Here is a 19,066-nt window from a genome sequence, read left to right as displayed (position 1 = left end):
ATCTTTCCTGTTAATTATGCTAATGAAGAACTACTTTAGTCTGAGCACTGATGAATTGAGTGAAAATGATTAAAAAAACACTAGATGTGCAAACACAAAGCAAAAAAAACAAAACAAAATAGATGTTGAAGCATAAACCTCTAACTTCAGGGCGTAGGCCACTTTAAATACGACTGCTTATTTGGTCAGCAACGAGGAAGCGCAGAAGATTGACAGCCTCTTCATCCAATGAGCAAAAAGCGGCTTGTTCTTGACCAGAGTATAAGATGGACCGTTTGTCCATAAACAGCCAATGCCGTCGAATGGGCGCGGTTTGCTGTCAGAGCAGGTTTGTTTTCCAACCAAAGGAAATCCGCGCTTGCTTGTGCAAAGAGAGAGGGAGGAAAGTTGTGTTCGCACTGTCCCGGATTTCCACCTGACTGCTCGGGAAGCGGGATACCGTGGCACAATGTTGAGTTTGGGGAGCGGAGGAGCGAAGTCTTCTAAACCGTCGTTTGTGTCTTATGTTACACCCGAGGTAAGCGAAAGCTTTCAAGTAGTGATACACTTAGGCTACGTTGTTTTCAAAAGAAGCCGGAGACACTGGTTTTGACTAAAACGAGTTGAAAGAGCGGACAGTCGTGCACTGGGCGGGGTTAGTGTGCCATGCTGAAGTTGACAATGTTGACTTGTTCTAGTAGTTTAGACAAATAGGGAAATCTCATTTTTGTGAACGTTTCGTTCACATGGGAAAATGCATTGAACGAACAACACCACATTTTCATTCAGTTACATTTCTGTAACTGTTAAATGCCTTCGCACTGACGGCTAAAATTGAGTTCTATGGACTTTTTTAAAAAGTTTACCAAAAAAAGTCCTCAACTTTACAATCCAGTCTACCTAGAGATAGTTATCCTTATCCATGTTATTGAACGATTTTATGTTTATTGACACAACTCACGAGTGTCTTCACTTGCCTCTGACATGTGATTGTGTTTGAAGTCCTTTCTTGATTATGTTTTCAGAAAGTTGCTCTGTGTGTGTGTGAGAGAGAGAGAGAGAGAGAGAGAGAGAGAGAGAGAGAGAGCGAGAGCGAGCAGGACGTCCTTTTATAACCGATGTCATGGGTTTTGTCTTGAGGGACAATAGAGTTCTTGTTGTTCATTAATGAAAGCATGATGGTAAGAATTGTTTTACTGCATATTGAAACAATAGAAAGGTAAACCCCTTATTTTATCAATGTTTTTCATCCATTGTATTAGAGAGATTAGTAAATGAAAGCATTAAATACTATAAAATAATTAAGTATTAAAGGTGTAGTAGACTAGGATAGTTCACTCAAAAATAAAAACTGTCATTATTTACTCATGTTGTTCGGACCCTGTATGACTTTCTCTTTTCTTTGGAGCACAACATGAGAAGATTTTGTGTAGCTCAAGCTGTACAGTGTGGTGCTAGCAACGCCAAGGTCATGGGTTCAAATCCAAGGGAATACCTGAACTGATTAAATGTGTACCTTGAATGCAATGGAAGTCACTTTTGATAAAACGCATCTGCCATATGTAAATGTTGTCGCTTTAGGCAGAATGACAGTTTCAGACACTGCAAAAAAAAAAAAAAAAATACAATGAAATTTAACATAGTATAATAAAACCTTTAGCTGTAGTTTGCCTTTTTTCCAAATAATTTAGTTAGATAAATACCTTGAACCAGTTTAGAGTTTTGTTCTTCCCTGATATTTAAAATATTTAAAAACATAAAAATAAAATAAAAAAATCCTCATATTTTGATTGATTAATCGAACTTATAGGGTCATTAAAAACAAATATCCTCTCCAGACTTCACTTTTGGCCACTACTGTATGTTTCGTGTGGTTAGTGCCACAATAGTGCTATTTTCTTCTCACTGTGGACTGATGAGCCCAAGTCATCACTGGTGCACTGCTGCATTTGTCCAGGTGTCAAAAAATGTCATTAATACTTTGATTTCTGCAGTTAGAGCATTGAATTGTATAATGGGAGAAGTTATTCAATTTCTTACTAGGGTCAGTTACAAAATGAATACCTTGACTATCAAGCTTGTATCGTTTTATCAACTTCCTGTCATCATATAACTCCAATACATTATATCTTTTTCGTAAAGTGTGTGGTTTCCTCCTCTCTGCTGCCATCTTGTTACTCCTAAAAAGGTTAGGATACCTCTCCAGCACTCTTAAATAATTTAGGAGCTGCTCTTAACACAGGAACATTAATTAATCACATTTATTCTTAAGTTTAGGAATAAGACTAAAATTGCACCATTCTTAGAATTTTGATACGTTTATATTTTCTCTCTGAGCGGCTTTATATATATGGCCCCTGGTCTTATGTGAAGAGTTTAACTAATTCTCTTTCTGAAGATCAGAAATTGGGGCTTGGTCAGATCTCACAGCGTTCTCCCCCGTTTTGTTGGCTGGATATTAATGAAGACCCACTGTATTCCATTTTTGTTGTGCAACATTTGCATGAATGGCAAGACCATGTGTATTTACCATCTCAGGTTTCAAAAGCAAATTTTAGGAGACTATTTTCACCCTGAGGAAGTCTTTAGGAAAAGGAGTGTCCCAGATGCTTGGGACTGTTTGTGAAGTTTTACCCATTGAGGTTTTCAGCTGGCTTCGTGGTAGCAGGATGTTTGATGGCTTCCTTTCCTTTATTTATCCTTTTTATTTCGACTGAACTTGTACAATTTATTTTTCACACACTGGCATTAGTTTTTTGATTTTGCAGTTATCTGCAGCCACATTTATATCTTCTAACCAATAACAAAGGATTTTACCTCGTTTAAATTTTAAAGTTGCAAAGCATGCCTTGCGGATATCACAAGGCTGCTGCTAAAATTCATGGTGCTAGAGATCAAATTATTATGGCTTGACAGTCTTAGTGTACTGATGTTGCTGTACAGTGCTGATGCTGTTCAATTTTGACTCAGTTCTCATTATATTATATTACTCATATATAACATTAAAGTCATTATGTTAAAGGTAAAATTTACTCTCCCTCATGTCATTCCAAACCTGTATGATTTTTTTCTTCTTCTGTGGAACATAAAAGAAGATATTTTTAGAAATGTCACTGTGTTTATTTATTTATTTATTTATTAATTTATTTATTTTGTCCATGCAGTGGAAGTCAGTGGTCACCAAAATTGTTTGGTTACCAACATTCTTCAAAATATCTCCTTTTGTGTTTTAAATATAATAAAGAGGCCATACAGGTTTGAAACAATGTGAGGGCATGCAAATGATGAGATAATGTTGTTTTTTTTTTTTGGTAAACTATCCCTTTAATGTAATGTATGACAGTGCAGGTTTCTCATTCTTATATTCTTATAATACTATTATATTCTTATACTGTACTGTGCATGCAGAAGTTTTAGTTTTTGCTACAGAGCAGATGTCCTGTAGATTTATTCACGTACTTAGAGTCTGGCACTGTTTGAAATGTGACCTGGTGTGTTTGGCATTGTATTGCAATATGGTAACTGTGAAAATGTCATTTAGTAAGATATTTTATTAGATAATCAATCAAGTTTACAGTTATATTATAATTGTATTGCTCCTGTTTTCTCTAGGAAATAAAATTGGAGAAAGACCTGCCAAAGAAGGAGAAGCATCCTGATTTGCTACCAGGTAAAACATTAAATCCCTCACATAATGTTCTGCTATCTCAGGTTTTTCTTTGTATTATTGTCAGTTAATCTAAAATACATTTTTGTGTCAGTGGTACACTGGGTGTAATTTTCAATTCAGATTTATAATTGTTCTTTAATCCAGACTGTAACTTCCAGAGATCTCATTTAGTGTAAATTTAGCAGATACAGCATTTCTTCAAAGCGCTGCACACCACAAAACAAGACTGTAATTGGCATTGTGTTTATGTCTGACATTGTATTATTGTGTCTAAAGCCTTGTTCATTCACACTGTCTGTCCAAATCCGATTATTTGTGTATACGACTAAAATCAGATCTAAATGATTGACTGTCCACACTGTGTATCGTAACTGTTCAGATCTGATTTGTGTGTCCCATGGCTCTCTTTCATTTTCTGGAATATCTGCGTTGGTTTCCATCGCAATGATGTTGCATTGAAAGGACTATGCCAGAAAACAACATGGAGGGGTTTGCAATGTTGTGTTTTAGAATATGACAATGTGTAGCTGCAGCGCTGGACTGCTGGTCCTGTGTTCATAAATGGAGTGGCTGTGGAGATAGTCCCCTGTTTTAAATTCTTGGGGGTGAACATTACAGAGGATTTTTCTTGGACTACACACACCTCCACTGTCATTGGAAAAGCACAACAATGTCTTTATTTTCTGAGGATATTGCCTCAGAAACTTCTTGTGAACTTTTATCAATGTGCAGTGGAGAGTGTACTAACATATTGCATCACATCTTGGTACGGTAGTTGTACAAGAGAGGAACAGAGGGCTCTGCAACGATTTGACCAAAATGGCACAAAATATCATCGGCAGATATTACCATTTGTTGAGGACATTTATTTGTCCAGTTGTCTGAGCAGAACTTCAAAAAATTTCAGATATCCCACTCACCCTGCATAGGCACACTACCTCCCTCCGGGTAGGAGATACAGGACAATTTACTCTCGTACCACAAGACTGTTCAACTATTGAACACTTCCTAAATGTTTTCCATCTATAAATTATATTTGTAATTGCACTACACACTTTAAACAGTCTGTTGTTGTTGTTGTTTGTGTGTTTTTTACCGTACTAATTGTTTTATCTGATGTATCTTTTTTTTAAACGTTTCTATATTGACATTTTTATATTTATTTTTGTTTATTTTGTTGTCTTTTTTTATGTTGTTGTTTTATGTAAATGTCTGAGAACGTGGGATACAAAAAACTATTTCATTGTTGTGAAATTAAGTAATGAAGTAGCGACAGGAACAGAGGCCAGCATGAGCTTCTTTTTTTCCGTTTCTTCCGCACAGTGAAAGAAGTGAAGACACCACATCACTGGATATGCATAAAAATTGGATTTGGACTGACAGTCTGAACAGGGCTTATGTGACATGACTTTGCTGATCTGTTGCATCTTAGGTGAAGTGGTGTTCTGTAGCGCCAACCCCATTCTCAAATACACTCAAGATGACCTCTCCCAGCGTGGCGTCTTTGGCACGTTGTTCTGCACCAATTTTCGTGTTACGTTCTTAAGTGATGAGCTGACTCAGGAAGAGAAGGTAAGGACACATGTCAGGGCTGTAAAAACGAGACCTGATTTCACAAGAAAGTTTTACTGTTTCATGAATGGCAATTTCATTTTAAAATTTGATTTGTACAAAAAAAAGTAAGATTTTTAGAAAAAAGCATGAAGGCCCACCCCTAAACCTAACCCTCAGTGGGGTATAAACAAATCATATGAAAATATACGAATGAGATCATGCAAATTCACCACAACGTAAAAAAATTGAAGTGAGAGTTTTCCTGTTCATAGTATAAAAAATTAATCAACATATATATTCAGAAAAAAGAGGTCTAATGTAATGCTGATTCACATCTACTGAGTGAATAGCAGAATGCTATCACCTAAGCAACAATGTGTAATTTCTAATTCAGGCTTACCGTACAAAGAACCACAGTGCTTAAAAAATATCATGTACTTCCTGTATGTAGACTGGATCATTCTTGTACATAGTGTGGTTTGAAGAAAAGATAACATGTGAACTAGAATAGATAATGGTAATCTTAATGATAAGGATGCTATTTATTAGAGGTGTTTATCAATTAAACATTTTTATGAAAAATCTATGCAGATGAGGTTAAGTGAGGAGTAGCAGACAGGTCAGAAGGTATGACTAAATGTGTTAATAAAAGTTTTTATTGTTTATTATATTATATTATTGTTGTTATTTATAATTGTGCTAAATTAACTAATTAAATTGACTGCCATACTATACTATTCCAAAACAATTTCACGTGCATCCGAAAGATTGGACCTAAATGGTAGATTATAGAGAGATTGGGTTAATGACAGTGTACAGGAAGATTCTGTTACTTCAAGTTTTATAGCCAAAATAAATTAAGCACTGCGGATCGGCTTATATTGTTGGCTCCTGTATGATAGGCCATTTATAAGTCAGGTTTAGATAAAAGCAGCAGCTAAACGAGTAAACAGAAAAAGTGTGAATCACACTTTGTTGAAACACTGGGTGTCTTAAGAGCATGCTCGGTGACCTTGCATGAGGAACTGTGCTGTGAGTGCTCTCACTTTAGCTGCCATTTCAGGAACTTGAGTGTCTGACTCACTGGCAGTGAAATTCTGGTGGGAAACCAGTGGCTTACAGCAGGCTCAAATGGTCAGGTATTCATGTAGTGCCAGGTATTTTTGTTTTCAGTTCATTTTTTGACCAACATCGGTATATGAGGACATAACTAATCTAATCAGTAATCGAAAAAAGCTGCAAAACAATGCTGCTGAAAGCTATTGGCCAGATGTTAGTGTTGGTTGGTATCAAGAGATTTCATTGGCTACTTTCAGATTTCTATTTGGAGGTGGCTAAGCAGGAAGTGATTTCCCAAATAAAATATTGTGTGAAAGTTTAATGCAGCACACTGAACAAGGCGGCAACAGCATCTGCCTTTCCTGTTAGTTACTGTGTGCTGTATAAAAATGCACCTTTTCACAGCTGGCTGAGCATTTGTTTATCACTGTCTTTCGCAAGCATTATTTACTATGGTATTGTCTGCTTTGTGAAAGTTCAATAAGAGGCTGTTGTGTCACTCACCTTTGTTCCAGTCCAAGACCTTTAAGAACAAACTCTATGGAGAAAATGACATTCCATTAATGTGTGTGGATCACATCTATGGTGGTAATAATCGTTTTTACTTTTTATCATTAATGATTATAGAGCTGTTAATGTTTTAAAAGGGAAAGTTTGTTTTATTTGAATGTTTGAGTTCGGAAAAATGTTTCATTTCTTTTAAAGTTTATGATGAAAAAAGGAAACTGATAACAGGAAGCCTTGTGAAGAACAAATACCCATCCAAAATAATAATTCACTGTAAAGATCTACGCGTCTTTCAGTTCTGCCTAACTTACACCAAGGAGGAAGATACCAAAAAGGTAATTTGTTTAACGTGAGGACTGAAATGTATGTACGTTTTAAAAAGAGTTACACATTTCCTTGTGCAATTTTTTTTTTTTTTCAGATCTTTCAGGGTATTGCTCACCATTGTTTGGAGGAGAAATCTCTAAAGTGCATCTTTGCTTTTTCCTATGCTGGGACACCAAGCCCAGGTACAGATTTTAGCTCATATTAGAGGCTTTCATTTTGTTATTATTGTTACTTTCCATAGTTTCACTTGTTGGTTAAATACAGCTGTTGTCTGTGTATCAATTATCTTATAATCCAATAAGCACATGTAACCACTAATGCAACATTAGGGAAAGCATCACCATGAGAAGTTCTTGAAGTCACACTAATGCAGAACATGAACTTTGCACACATCTGAAATGCAGACATGCATCCAGCACTGGACTTCTAGCACCAGCTGCTAAATTCTGATCATAGTCTGTGCAACTGGAATTCAACAGATGGTTGCAAGAACAACAGTCAGTTTCTCTTTATAGACATTATATATTCCAGATCATCTTTCTGGATTTTAGTGGCTCAACAAGGATTTATATGTATCAGGAAAATATATATATATTTTTCATTAAATTACAAGAATGACCTGGTATTTAATTTGCAGTCATTTGAGAAGAAAAACAAGGCATTATTAATTTGGAACTGATGCTTTTTAAAATATCCCAAGTCTTCATTGTCAGATAGATAGCAAAGTTAACGACAAACTTTGTTGAAAAACATATATATGTGATCAGGGCTTGACATTAACTTTTTCCAAAGTTACTAGCCACTCAGCATTTTCACTGGCCACAATTTTGACATCGATACCATGAGGAAAAACTACCATATAGACATTTTTAACGCTATCTCATAATTTGGCAACATGTATATTGCCAAATTATGGGTGCTGTGACTGTCACTTTAAGACCTGATGCATGGATCCATTATACTGTTACACATGCATTTTCTTTCTCAACAACTGACTGCGTTTACGTGAATACTTGCCAAGACCGGCATTTTGACATTATTTTGTGTGTATTTTGACTGTTGAAGCACAGTTGGCAGCGAAAAGTAACTCCCTATAGTCCTGAGAGGCGGCTTTATGCGTGCACACTTTGGGTGTGAGCACAAAATCTGCCTGAATAAGTAAAATTATGCGCAATCCCACACTGAAATTCAAGCCCTGTAACACCAACAATATCCATCCGGAGCAAATGAAACGAGTGAGTGAGGGGAGGCGGGTTTGTGTGTCAACTCGCTGTCGGAGAGATGTGAGAGCTAGAAAGCACAGCTGGTATCGTGTATCTATTCTGCGGAAAATGAGTATTGGATGCGTTTCAGATATTTCAGTATCCGTTTGTCGAAAAATTCATATTTTTGACAACACTACATTGCACTTAGTTTATTATTTCAGATGGCTTTTCAAAAGACTTCAATTAAAAATGTATTATATATGAAATTCAACCCGCCAAAGTGGCTAGTAGGAGTGACTGCGTTACACGCCACTGCTGAAATACACCCGCATTTGGCGGGTTGGCGGGTGTTAATGTCGGGTGCTAAGATTTGGTGACAACACTGCACTGGTCGGTAGAGAGAGTGAGAATTCCAACAACTGATTCGAAACTCTCTCACACTTGCCCCCTAGACTATCAGACTAGTTTTAGAATGAAGGATCATTTTATTAAATAGCTTTACTCTCATTAGTCAACTTTGGAACAGCACAAGATGCTTTTTGTATTTGCAGAAATGCAAAGGAAACGGGAGACAATTATGTTTGAGTCACCAGAGGACTGGACACAGGAAATGAAACGGACCAAAGCGAAATGCAGATTAGTGACAGAAAATGAGAACTTTGAGCTCTCTCAAAGGTACTTAATGTTGTTGCTGATGGCTATAAAGTGTCTGATAAAGTCTTACTACTGTTTTTATTTTATTATTGTTTAACAAGATCTCTAATCTATCATAGTCTTTATGTGCTACTGACCTAGATTTTTGTTTGATCAATCCTACAGTGTTTATATTTGGGTAGTTCAAAACTACTGTAAATAGTTTTAGGTGATGTAACTTATTTAGTCTGTTTTTAGAAGTTAAATAGTCCTGCAGTGAATAAATGTGAATTTTCAAAAGAAATCCAATGTATTCTCTCAATTAATATAGGATAAAATGCAAAATGAAAAAAAAAATTGCAAAATTGTTTTCAGTGATCTATAGCATGTCACACGTTGAAAATGTTAAAGTGAAATAAAAGTATCTAACAAAAACACTGCTCTGACATTGTCTTTAGGTTACCGAAGTACTTTGTCATCCCATCAGCAATAGATGATTTATTCAGCTATCAAGGGAAGGGATTGCCAGTGAGTTTTATCTTAAGAGAATATAAACATTTAAATAATTTTAGGAATGTTATTGTAATTGTAATGTTGGCATTTGTATACAAGTTGTCATTTGTATTGTTGAATGCAATTGAGGTCAGTTGCCTGTTATTTTCCTCTTTAGATCTGGTGTTGGTCTCATCACAGTGGTTGTGCTCTCTTCAAAGCATCTTTCCCACCTATGACACAGGAAGAAGTGGATTTCCAAAAGCACTTGGACACGTAATGGATTACAGTTTTTGACTCCTATTTATCCTCTGGAATCAACCAAACTGCTGTGATATGGTTATTTGTGCCCTGAGTTTCTGTGTGTTTAGGTGCTGACACTCAAGGGCACTGTTCTTTATCAAAGAACAACATGCATGTTATCTAGTAGTGCTCTAGACACCATCAGCATGAACCAATATAACCTTTTTGTGTTTTGGTGATGTAACATGGTGTCCACAGCAAAAAAAAATAGTCATGTAACATGGTGTTCACAGCAAATAAAAAAATATAAATAAAGTATTGTCTTATTTTCACTGTTACTGGTACCTTCACATTGACAAATTCTGTTTTTTTTTCCCCCCTTCTTTTGCAGAATGATAAATGCAGTCGCACATAATTACCTCTACTCCGTAAAAACAGAGGACCTCTCAGAATCCCTTCCTACGATCCTAGACATCCAGCAGTCATATAACAAGTTCAAACAATTCTTTCTTATCGGTGAGTCACAGAATACACTGAAATCTCTTTTATAAGGAAATGTGAACAAATCCTCAAATATTAACTGAAAGGATGGGTATTTTGTTTGCAGTCACTTTATAATGACTCCATTTAATTTTTTGTCTCTTATAGATAATTCAACCGATTTTTGGGTGTCAGATGTGAAATGGTTCTCTTCCCTTGAAAGTTCAGGATGGCTAGACATTATTAGGTCAGCTTACATTGATAAAATATTAGATTGTGTGATTTACTAGTATTAGTCTATGAAACTATTAACAAACTGTATTTAATGTCCTCAACAGACAATGTCTCCACAAAGCAGTAGAGGTTGTTGAATGTATTGATAAAGACAACACAAATGTCCTTATAACAGGTAAGTCAACCATGTTTAAACTATATTGACTTGTATTGTGATTTCAATACATTGTTTTGATTGTTTGAACAATCTGACATGTTGGCTAATAGTGTGAGTTTGGGATTGGACCACCTGTTTTTTTGGAGGTGGTTAAAGTGTCTGAGAGAACTACAGTACCTCACCTTTAAAAAATAAAGTACTTTTAAACCTCGATGTATCGATCTTTGTGACTTTGAGATTGTATCCCCTGATGTTTTTTGTTGTTATCGATTGATTGCAGAGGAAGAGGGAACAGATCTGTGCTGTGTGATCTCCAGTCTGGCTCAGATAATGCTGGACCCTTATTACAGAACACTGATGGGTTTCCAGAGTCTGGTGCAGAAGGAGTGGGTGGCTGGTTGCCATGCCTTCCTGGATCGATGTAATCACCTCCATCAGAAAGACAAGGAGGTAATTATTGCATGCTCATTCTTGCCTGTTGTTTCTTCAGAGGCTTAGTGGAAATGTTACTGTTCTAGATTTTTCTATTTGTATTATTCTTAACCTCTGAAGGCTTTTTTTCCTGAAAACATGTCTTTTATGAGGTTGTAAAATCATGTCATGTCTAATGACTCGTGTATGAAGATTACTGAACAAATCCTCAAATATTAGCATTTCACATTTGCCCGTTCAACCGATCTCCTGCACTAGTATCATGTTTTTTGTTCCATCCTGCAGACTTTTTCTAAAAACTAAAATCAGTGTCCTTTTATATATCTGTTTGCTAAGTAACCATGTGATATACATAATATACAGTCAACCGGTCACTATTCATAGTTTTTAGTCACGCTACTCGCGAGGAGACCTGGAGAGCAAAACAGATAAACTGCAGCACAGGCCTGTCAGTTTTCCATCTGTTTCAAGCCACGGATATTTAGATCACCTCTCAAAAAAAACAAAACAATAGATGGTTAAGCGTTCCCTTTCGAGAGCGGGAACTCCTCCCTTCTCCACTTTTGTCTCCATAAATCTTATGGGCTAACGCCAGCTTGGAACAGCTGGCCAAATGTCACGCGGGCAGTATAAAATGCATGGGCACAACAATTGCGTCATAATCTCTTTCTTCACGCTGTCATCGTTGAAGTTGCACCTGAGGACTAGTTACCTTTTCTTCCTCGCATCCGATGGCTAACCTTTGCAGGATTTGTGTGGGCCCCATCAACCCGCCCTACACCTAAGAGTACTGCGCCGCCTGCCTGGCCCACGCCGAGGCGGCCTTCAGGTACTCCCTGGCGTGCACTGCGCCGACCTTCCGTGTCGCAAAATAAGGTGGATAAGGATGTGCCGTAACATGAAAAATATGAATGGCAAAATAAATCCCTTCAGAATGAGACCATCTTGGTCTCCCTACTATGATTTATTTAGCGATCAACGATCGTTCATTTAATGATGAATGATTGATGATCTGTTCTCATCCTCGTTGTCTTTTTAATTAGATTCTTGTTTCTCAATGCACAGTGTCATTCTCCAGTCTTCCTCCTGTTCCTGGAGTGTGTGTGGCAGCTTGTTCACCAGCACAGCCCGGCTTTCCAGTTCTCAGAGACTTACCTGACTGTGCTGTCCGACAGTGTTCATGTGCCAGTCTTCAGCACCTTTCTGTTCAACTCTGCCCACCACAGAGAAAGTGTTATGAAGGTAAAACTTATGTATTTTATGTTTTTAAAATATTTTATTTTGATGTTGTGATTGCAGCTTAGAGTCAGTTTGCTACACTATTTTGCATTTTGAGGACCGCATTCACCATTCTGCCTGATGAACAGTATTAGAGGCCTCTATAGAAGTACAGTGGCTCAAAAGAAAACAGTCAGCCCTCTGTAACGCTGTCGTTAGTCTACGTGTACTTAAGTTGGTGACCGTTGCCTCCCTGATGCAGTCGGCACGCCTCCTGCTGACTGCCTGTGCTTGATTTGTCTTGGCAGGCTGAGTCACCACTTGCACAAAGCGGCACATTGAGCTGCCCTACAGTGTGGGACTGGTCCGTGCAGTTTGACAGCAAGGCCCAGAATTTCTTCTTTAACCCACTGTATTCAGAGAAGGTGAAACATGAGAAGACTGTACGCAAACCTCACAAGCCCAAGGTGAGAGGATGAAATGTTATACTATCTCTTACCCATTTTAGGGCCTGTTTACACCTGGTCACTTCCTGTGTTTTTGCTGATTGAAATCTGATTCTTTAAAACGGTTCCATTTACACTTAGCCACATAAATTTGTCTCCGCAAAACCAATATAAATCCGATCTACAATTCCCGGGCTATATGCAAATTTAACGGAAATCACGTCAACGAAAGTAACAGATATGAGCTGCATTTTATTTATCATCAGCTAATTTCAAGATCAAAGACCACAATAGGAGAGAGAGCGCCGTCAGGACTGGTAAGATAATTTAGTCTCACTACTTTTAATAAAGATGATTGTGTGTTGAACGTCTGCGACTTTCATTTGCAGCAGTTTGCACGTCAGCTTGCTGAAGAGATACTGAAGCGATGCGTGTTGCAGTAGCGCTGTCATATCTGGCTAGAACATGTCATATACAGTGCTATGCATAAGTTTAGACACCCATACTAAAGTTGACTAAAAAGAGGAATAAAAAATCATCTTTTGGAAACTGAACTTAATGCCTTAATTTAAAAAAATAGGAAAAATCCAACCTTTAAGGACACCAATTTTCTTTGTGAATGAATAATGTATCATAAATAAATAAATGTTCTTCCTTAAAATACAGGGTGCATAAGTGTGGAAACCCCTATGTTTAATTCCCATAGAGGCAGGCAGATTTTTATTTTTAAAGGCCCGTTACTTCATGGATCCAGGATACTATGCATCCTGATAAAGTTCCCTTGGCCTTTGGAATTAAAATAGCCCCACATCATCACATAGCCTTCACCATACCTAGAGATTGGCATGGTTTTATTTCAGTTAGCCTAATAGCTAGTTTGATTTGCATTGAGAGATGATCTTATGGAAAGTACTCCATGCCAATCTCTAGGTATGGTGAAGGCTATGTGATGATGTGGGGCTATTTTAATTCCAAAGGCCAAGGGAACTTTATCAGGATGCATAGTATCCTGGATCCATGAAGTAACGGGCCTTTAAAAATAAAAATCTGCCTGCCTCTATGGGAATTTAACATAGGGGTGTCCAAACTTATGCACCCTGTATTTTAAGGAAGAACATTTATTTATTTATGATACATTATTCATTCACAAAGAAAATTGGTGTCCTTAAAGGTTGGATTTTTCCTATTTTTCTTAAATTAAGGCATTAAGTTCAATTTCCAAAAGATGATTTTTTATTCCTCTTTTTAGTCAACTTTAGTATGGGTGTATAAACATAAATAAATAAATGTTCTTCCTTAAAATACAGGGTGCATAAGTTTGGACACCCCTATGTTAAATTCCCATAGAGGCAGGCAGATTTTTATTTTTAAAGGTCAGTTACTTCATGGAAACTTAGCATAGCACTGTAGCCTATAACACGCGCTCACACGTTTATTTTTTACCGTTTTGAGAGGAGTAAAATTTACAAATGTGGTTTCAACAACCAGATGCATTTACACTTGTCCAGTTTGATCTGGAATGCATCTCTAATCATCTGCTGAAGTGGTTTGAGCGATCGGATTTAAATCGGTCTCGAAAGCGTTTCGGAGGACATTTACACCTGGTATTTTCACGATCGGATCGCCATCTGACCAGGTGTAAACAGGCCCTTACATAATTTAATAATGTAGGGAAAGATGCCCCGCCCCCAATTAAGAACAGTGTTCATTTACTGCTAAATTGTAATATTTAGAAACAGGTTCAACATGTACAGGATGATGATGCATCATCCAATATATTATTAAGATAAATAACAGTTAATAACATAAAGGTTTAATAACGCCAAAAAAATGCATCTGATATCATGTAAAACATAATGATTGATGTTTTCAAATTACTTTAATTTGAATATTTAAATATTCTATATTTGTTAATACATTTTTAGAATTACTTGAATTATTGCATAATGATAGAGAAATCAAATAACAGAATCTCACTTAGTGACATCTGAATTGCACTGTTTAATCTGAATTATGTGCAGACAAAATCTAAAATACTGAACATTTTAAAAAATTATAGTTTTAATTCTTAAAAAGTGATAGATAATAATAGCAAGAAACTATGAATTTAGATCAAGTGATGCCTTATGATGAATAATACATTTACATATAAGACATGGAGTTATTAATGAATTATAATTATTATTAGTCACCATTAAATCAAAATTGACAATTTGTATTGTTTATGGATTGTTGCCGTGTTTATAAAATATTTATCCATGAAATTAATATTTTTATATAAAAAAACAATCAAGTAAACACATAAAACGATTTTCCCGCCCTAGTTTTTTTTTTTTACTCAGAAGAAAACTTACTTTAATTAATAAAAACACCTAATTGTTCACTTTTTTACCTTTTGCTTCAAAATAAAAAAAAACTATTTGTTACCATACAAATCTATATCAGATGGAATAAATCTCACAAATGCTGATTGAGGAAAATGAAAGGTGAGGTGGGCATCTTACCCAATTTTGCCCTAATTTTGTGTCTTTGGCTTATTTTGTTTTTCTGACTTTGCTCTTCATATTGAATAATATCTAAGTTGAGTTCGTTCTGTGCATAAATTGTTTGCAGACTAATATTTAAATAGTTTTTTTATTTTAAAATGTACAGCACCAAAGACAGTTATCCTTACCCAGCTCAGCCTTCAAAACCCCACCCAAGAAAGGTTTCTTTAAGGATGAGACCGACAGCCTTAAAAAGATGCTACGAGTGAAGCGTATCAGTCGCTGGATGGGCTCTCCTGACTCCCCTGTGGCCGCCACCCGTGAGTTCTACGAGTCCTGGCAACAGCGTCCTCTGGACTATCACGGCCTCCTGCTCCCCAATCTGGATGGACCGGCTGTCCACGTCTGGATGCAGCGCTATGTGCGCTGGATACCTGAGGTGCACATCCAGGGCGGAGGCTCCATGGCCGTCATGACCAAGTTTATGGAACTTCTAAGTCAGGTGCAGGATCTGAAACGTGTGCTGGAGCAGAAAGATGCATCGCAAGCTGCTAAATTTGATCACCGTCCACACCTTCAGCACCGGCTGCTCTCGTTCGGCTCCTCAGGACGCTTGTCATCTTCGTTCCCCTTCGCTTACAGCCGCAACCGATCTTTCAAGCCCATCATTCCTACAGGTCTAATGCAAAGCCTTATGGTAACTGACAACCTAGCTAGTCAGGAGGATGAGGCCAGTTAGGTTTATTTTTGATTTAACAGGGAATCTGTTTTCACCCATATGTTAAATATTTGTCCATTTATTATTAAATTATAATTATAATATAAATCAGGATTATATTGGCCTCATCAGATCCAGATTAAAATCCTGATGATGGTGCTTAAAGTGCCTTTGGCGCTAAAGCGGGTCCTTTTGGGAAGGAAAATAGGCTTTTGTCAAACCAATTGTGCCCTATTATATTGAAAACATAATATGAGCCTTCAAACTGGATTTAAGCTCTTTTATTTGAGTGTTTTTGTTGTTGTTGTTTTCGATGTTCTTAATGGAACAACACCTAGCATTTTCCTCTTGCTCGTCACAAAACGGGAACAGGATATAGTCCTGAACTTCCAGCCTTTCCAGTGCACAGTGTTACATAAAATCTTTACCAAGTAACATACAGTATTCCATTCCAATGATCTATGGATGAACGAATAATAGCAAATATAAGAGTTATAAATACATTTGACTTCTCTGACCTCTCACATATTATAACTTCTGATACATCCATGCACTCAGAGCTCAGTCTGTACATGCCGCCACAGGGGTTAAAAGTGGGCAGTGTTCACTCTAGCATGTTTTCAGCTGTCTATGGCAGTGAGATGCGTCTAAAAAAGGTTAGGCAATGAAAATGAAAAGTGTGAAGCCATCTACAAGTGTATTATTGTTACTGTTGCATTTAAAATCTATTGAAGATTGGACTATGCTTACTATGGACCAATGTGATTTCTTCTTTTTTTTTCAGATACCATGTCAACCTTTGGGGTATATAAATGTTTAATGTGTACATGGCTTTTGTTTTGTAAGAAAACAGGAAGTAGAGGACAATATATGAGATCAGCTGTCTCAGAGTTTCAGTGCTTTATTGTATGATGTACACTGTGTGACTCTTATCCGTCCGATGAACGGCTGACTCGTTTTATTGAACCTTAGATGCTGTAATTGGTAGTATGGGACATTTTTAAAGGACACAAAGCTGAATATTAATATCATATTAATATACGATTTTTCTCTGTTTTTTCTTATGATGACAAATGCATCATGCAAATAGACATTACCACAGGATGTGAAAAAGTTTCCATCAGCACATACACAGCAAGATTCAACTGACAAATTGAAGAGTAAATCCTCATAGTAGACTGCAAGCCTTTGCAAATATTAAGGCATAAGCTATTTTCATACTGTATCTGCGTTTGTGCACATTCTTCTTATTTTCTTTTCACTGGTGCCTGCAGAACTACTGCCACAAATCAACAGGCACTAAATTGTGCTGTTCGATGTCTGTTGCCCTTCCCCTCCACCCCATAATAATTGTAATGTAATGAAACTGATGTAAGCATTGCACTGAGTTGTTATTTGTTAGGTGTGGAGAAAGCAGATTCCTACAACCCTTTCACCCTTGTTTTGCACTACTGCTCCTTTGCCAGTAATTCACTGTTACTTGAACAGTCAGTCAGCTGTTAATCTGATTCTGTTCACTTCAGTTCAGCACTGCTCTTGTGTATGACAAGTGAGGCGTGCTGGATAAGAAACTTATTACTGTATAATTGTTTTGTATTTTTCTGTAACCAACTTTAGAGTTCACATTATCAGAGTTTGGCTTATTTTGGACTATTTACTTCAAATTATAATTTTCATGTAAAAGTAGCATTCAATACTTTTATGTATGCACATGGGAGTATGTAACTTGCTCTTTTTGTCCACAGAATATGTTTGAAATAAAAGATTAGATCAGTGATTTGTGATCATGATCAGTTCTTGTAAAAAGTAACTTTTAATGCAAATGGTTCTGACAAATGTTTTTTCTTTCTTTTTTGGGATTTTTATATGATTGTTATTCTGTGGTCTCTTGATTCTCTTGAAAGTGCACATTTATAAATATAGAAAAACAAAATAGGCTGGAAAGTACAACTTGGAAAGTCACCTAAAAAATGTTTATATAATTAAAAACAAAATATTTAAATTATATTAATGGTACCAGTTTAAGTCTGTCTCAAAACAGTGTGGTACCAGTGTTATTGAGATATTATTATAGTTTATATTTATTCGTATTCGTTTTATATTTTCCGTTTTTGTTTCATTTAACAGTTTTTTATATATATATATATATATATATATATATATATATATATATATATATATATATATATATATATATATATATAAATATGTCTATATAGTTTTTATTTTATTTTAAGTTAAAATGAATGAAAATGAGAAATGTTGCCTGGGCACCCAGCTGAATTTTTTCACGTTTATTTTTGTACTATGGGTCTAATTGTGAAATTACAACTAGAAAAAAAAATGATTTTTTTTTATACACATATTTAAGACTAAAATCATTTTCCAAAAATAGTTTTCTACATCAGACCTTTTACCTTTTTTTAGGGTGCTGTCATTTATAACTGACTTTGTCCTATAGGGTAAATTATTTTTGGCAAATTGTCTGAAACTTCACACACATTCAAATGAATCTCTGCTATCTGAAAAGAAGTGAAAAGTTCTTAGTGTTTCAAAAAACATTAAAAAGCTTTATTATCATTCCATTTCAACTTGTGCTTCAATATTCGTTTGAAACTTGCGTATAAATGTCAAAAACTTGACTTAAATTCAAATGCAACTTCACTACCTGAAGAGTATGAAACCATTTCTTAGAGTGTTTCAAAAAGCATTAAAGATTCTTTAACATTGTTTCTTTCTTGGGATTCCAAATCAATGATTGTAACACAAGTGAAAATCAACTAGACTCACTTTCCACACGACTCGATTTTGACCTGTTTAGTCATTTTGGAGAAACTTTCCAAACTGGCATAGGATAATGTACCAAATGCCTGAGTTCCACAACAATCTATGACTTATATTCTTCATCTCTGACAGCTTCTATCCTCCTTGATCCTCAATGTCTTCCTGTCTTAATACACTATGACTTCAATTTCTAATACACTGCCGTCACTACAGTAATTTCTGGGAAAGGTACAGCTTTTCCTCGCTGTCTTCTATAAAACTTACTAATATCAACCTAAAACAGGCAGAGATGCTATTATTATTATTATTATTATTTTGGTCTTTTGAGTTTTCGTTCTTACAAAATGTACATTAAAAATGAACAAAAAACTTAAGAGAAAACATTTGGATTTGCAATGATATATATATAAAAAATTAATGGAATTTTTATGCATTTTCTAGT

At 36.1% G+C, this 19,066-nt stretch overlaps 1 protein-coding gene across 2 annotated transcripts; it reads left to right on the top strand.

Annotated features, from left to right (window-relative positions):
- Positions 1-356: 356 nt before the first annotated feature.
- Positions 357-17,616, top strand: mtmr12 (myotubularin related protein 12). Of its 2 annotated transcripts, XM_081365677.1 has the most exons (17): positions 357-517; positions 3,592-3,649; positions 5,082-5,221; positions 6,778-6,850; positions 6,968-7,104; positions 7,191-7,278; positions 8,853-8,976; positions 9,393-9,462; positions 9,605-9,702; positions 10,061-10,185; positions 10,318-10,396; positions 10,488-10,558; positions 10,821-10,990; positions 12,038-12,214; positions 12,499-12,657; positions 12,903-12,953; positions 15,289-17,616. In XM_081365677.1, exons 1-17 carry the CDS (start codon positions 449-451, stop codon positions 15,859-15,861), a joined length of 2,262 nt encoding a protein of 753 aa, XP_081221803.1. In that variant the 5' UTR covers positions 357-448; the 3' UTR covers positions 15,862-17,616. The 2 variants fall into 2 exon arrangements, with proteins under 2 accessions (XP_081221803.1, XP_081221804.1); XM_081365678.1 differs by lacking the exon at positions 12,903-12,953.
- Positions 17,617-19,066: the final 1,450 nt, after the last annotated feature.

Source organism: Scardinius erythrophthalmus (genome assembly GCF_964197995.2).
Source record: "Scardinius erythrophthalmus genome assembly, chromosome: 5".
Taxonomy (NCBI): Eukaryota; Metazoa; Chordata; class Actinopteri; order Cypriniformes; family Leuciscidae; genus Scardinius; species Scardinius erythrophthalmus.
Note: the sequence above shows the minus strand (reverse complement) of the source record. Positions and strands in the feature narration are given on the sequence as shown.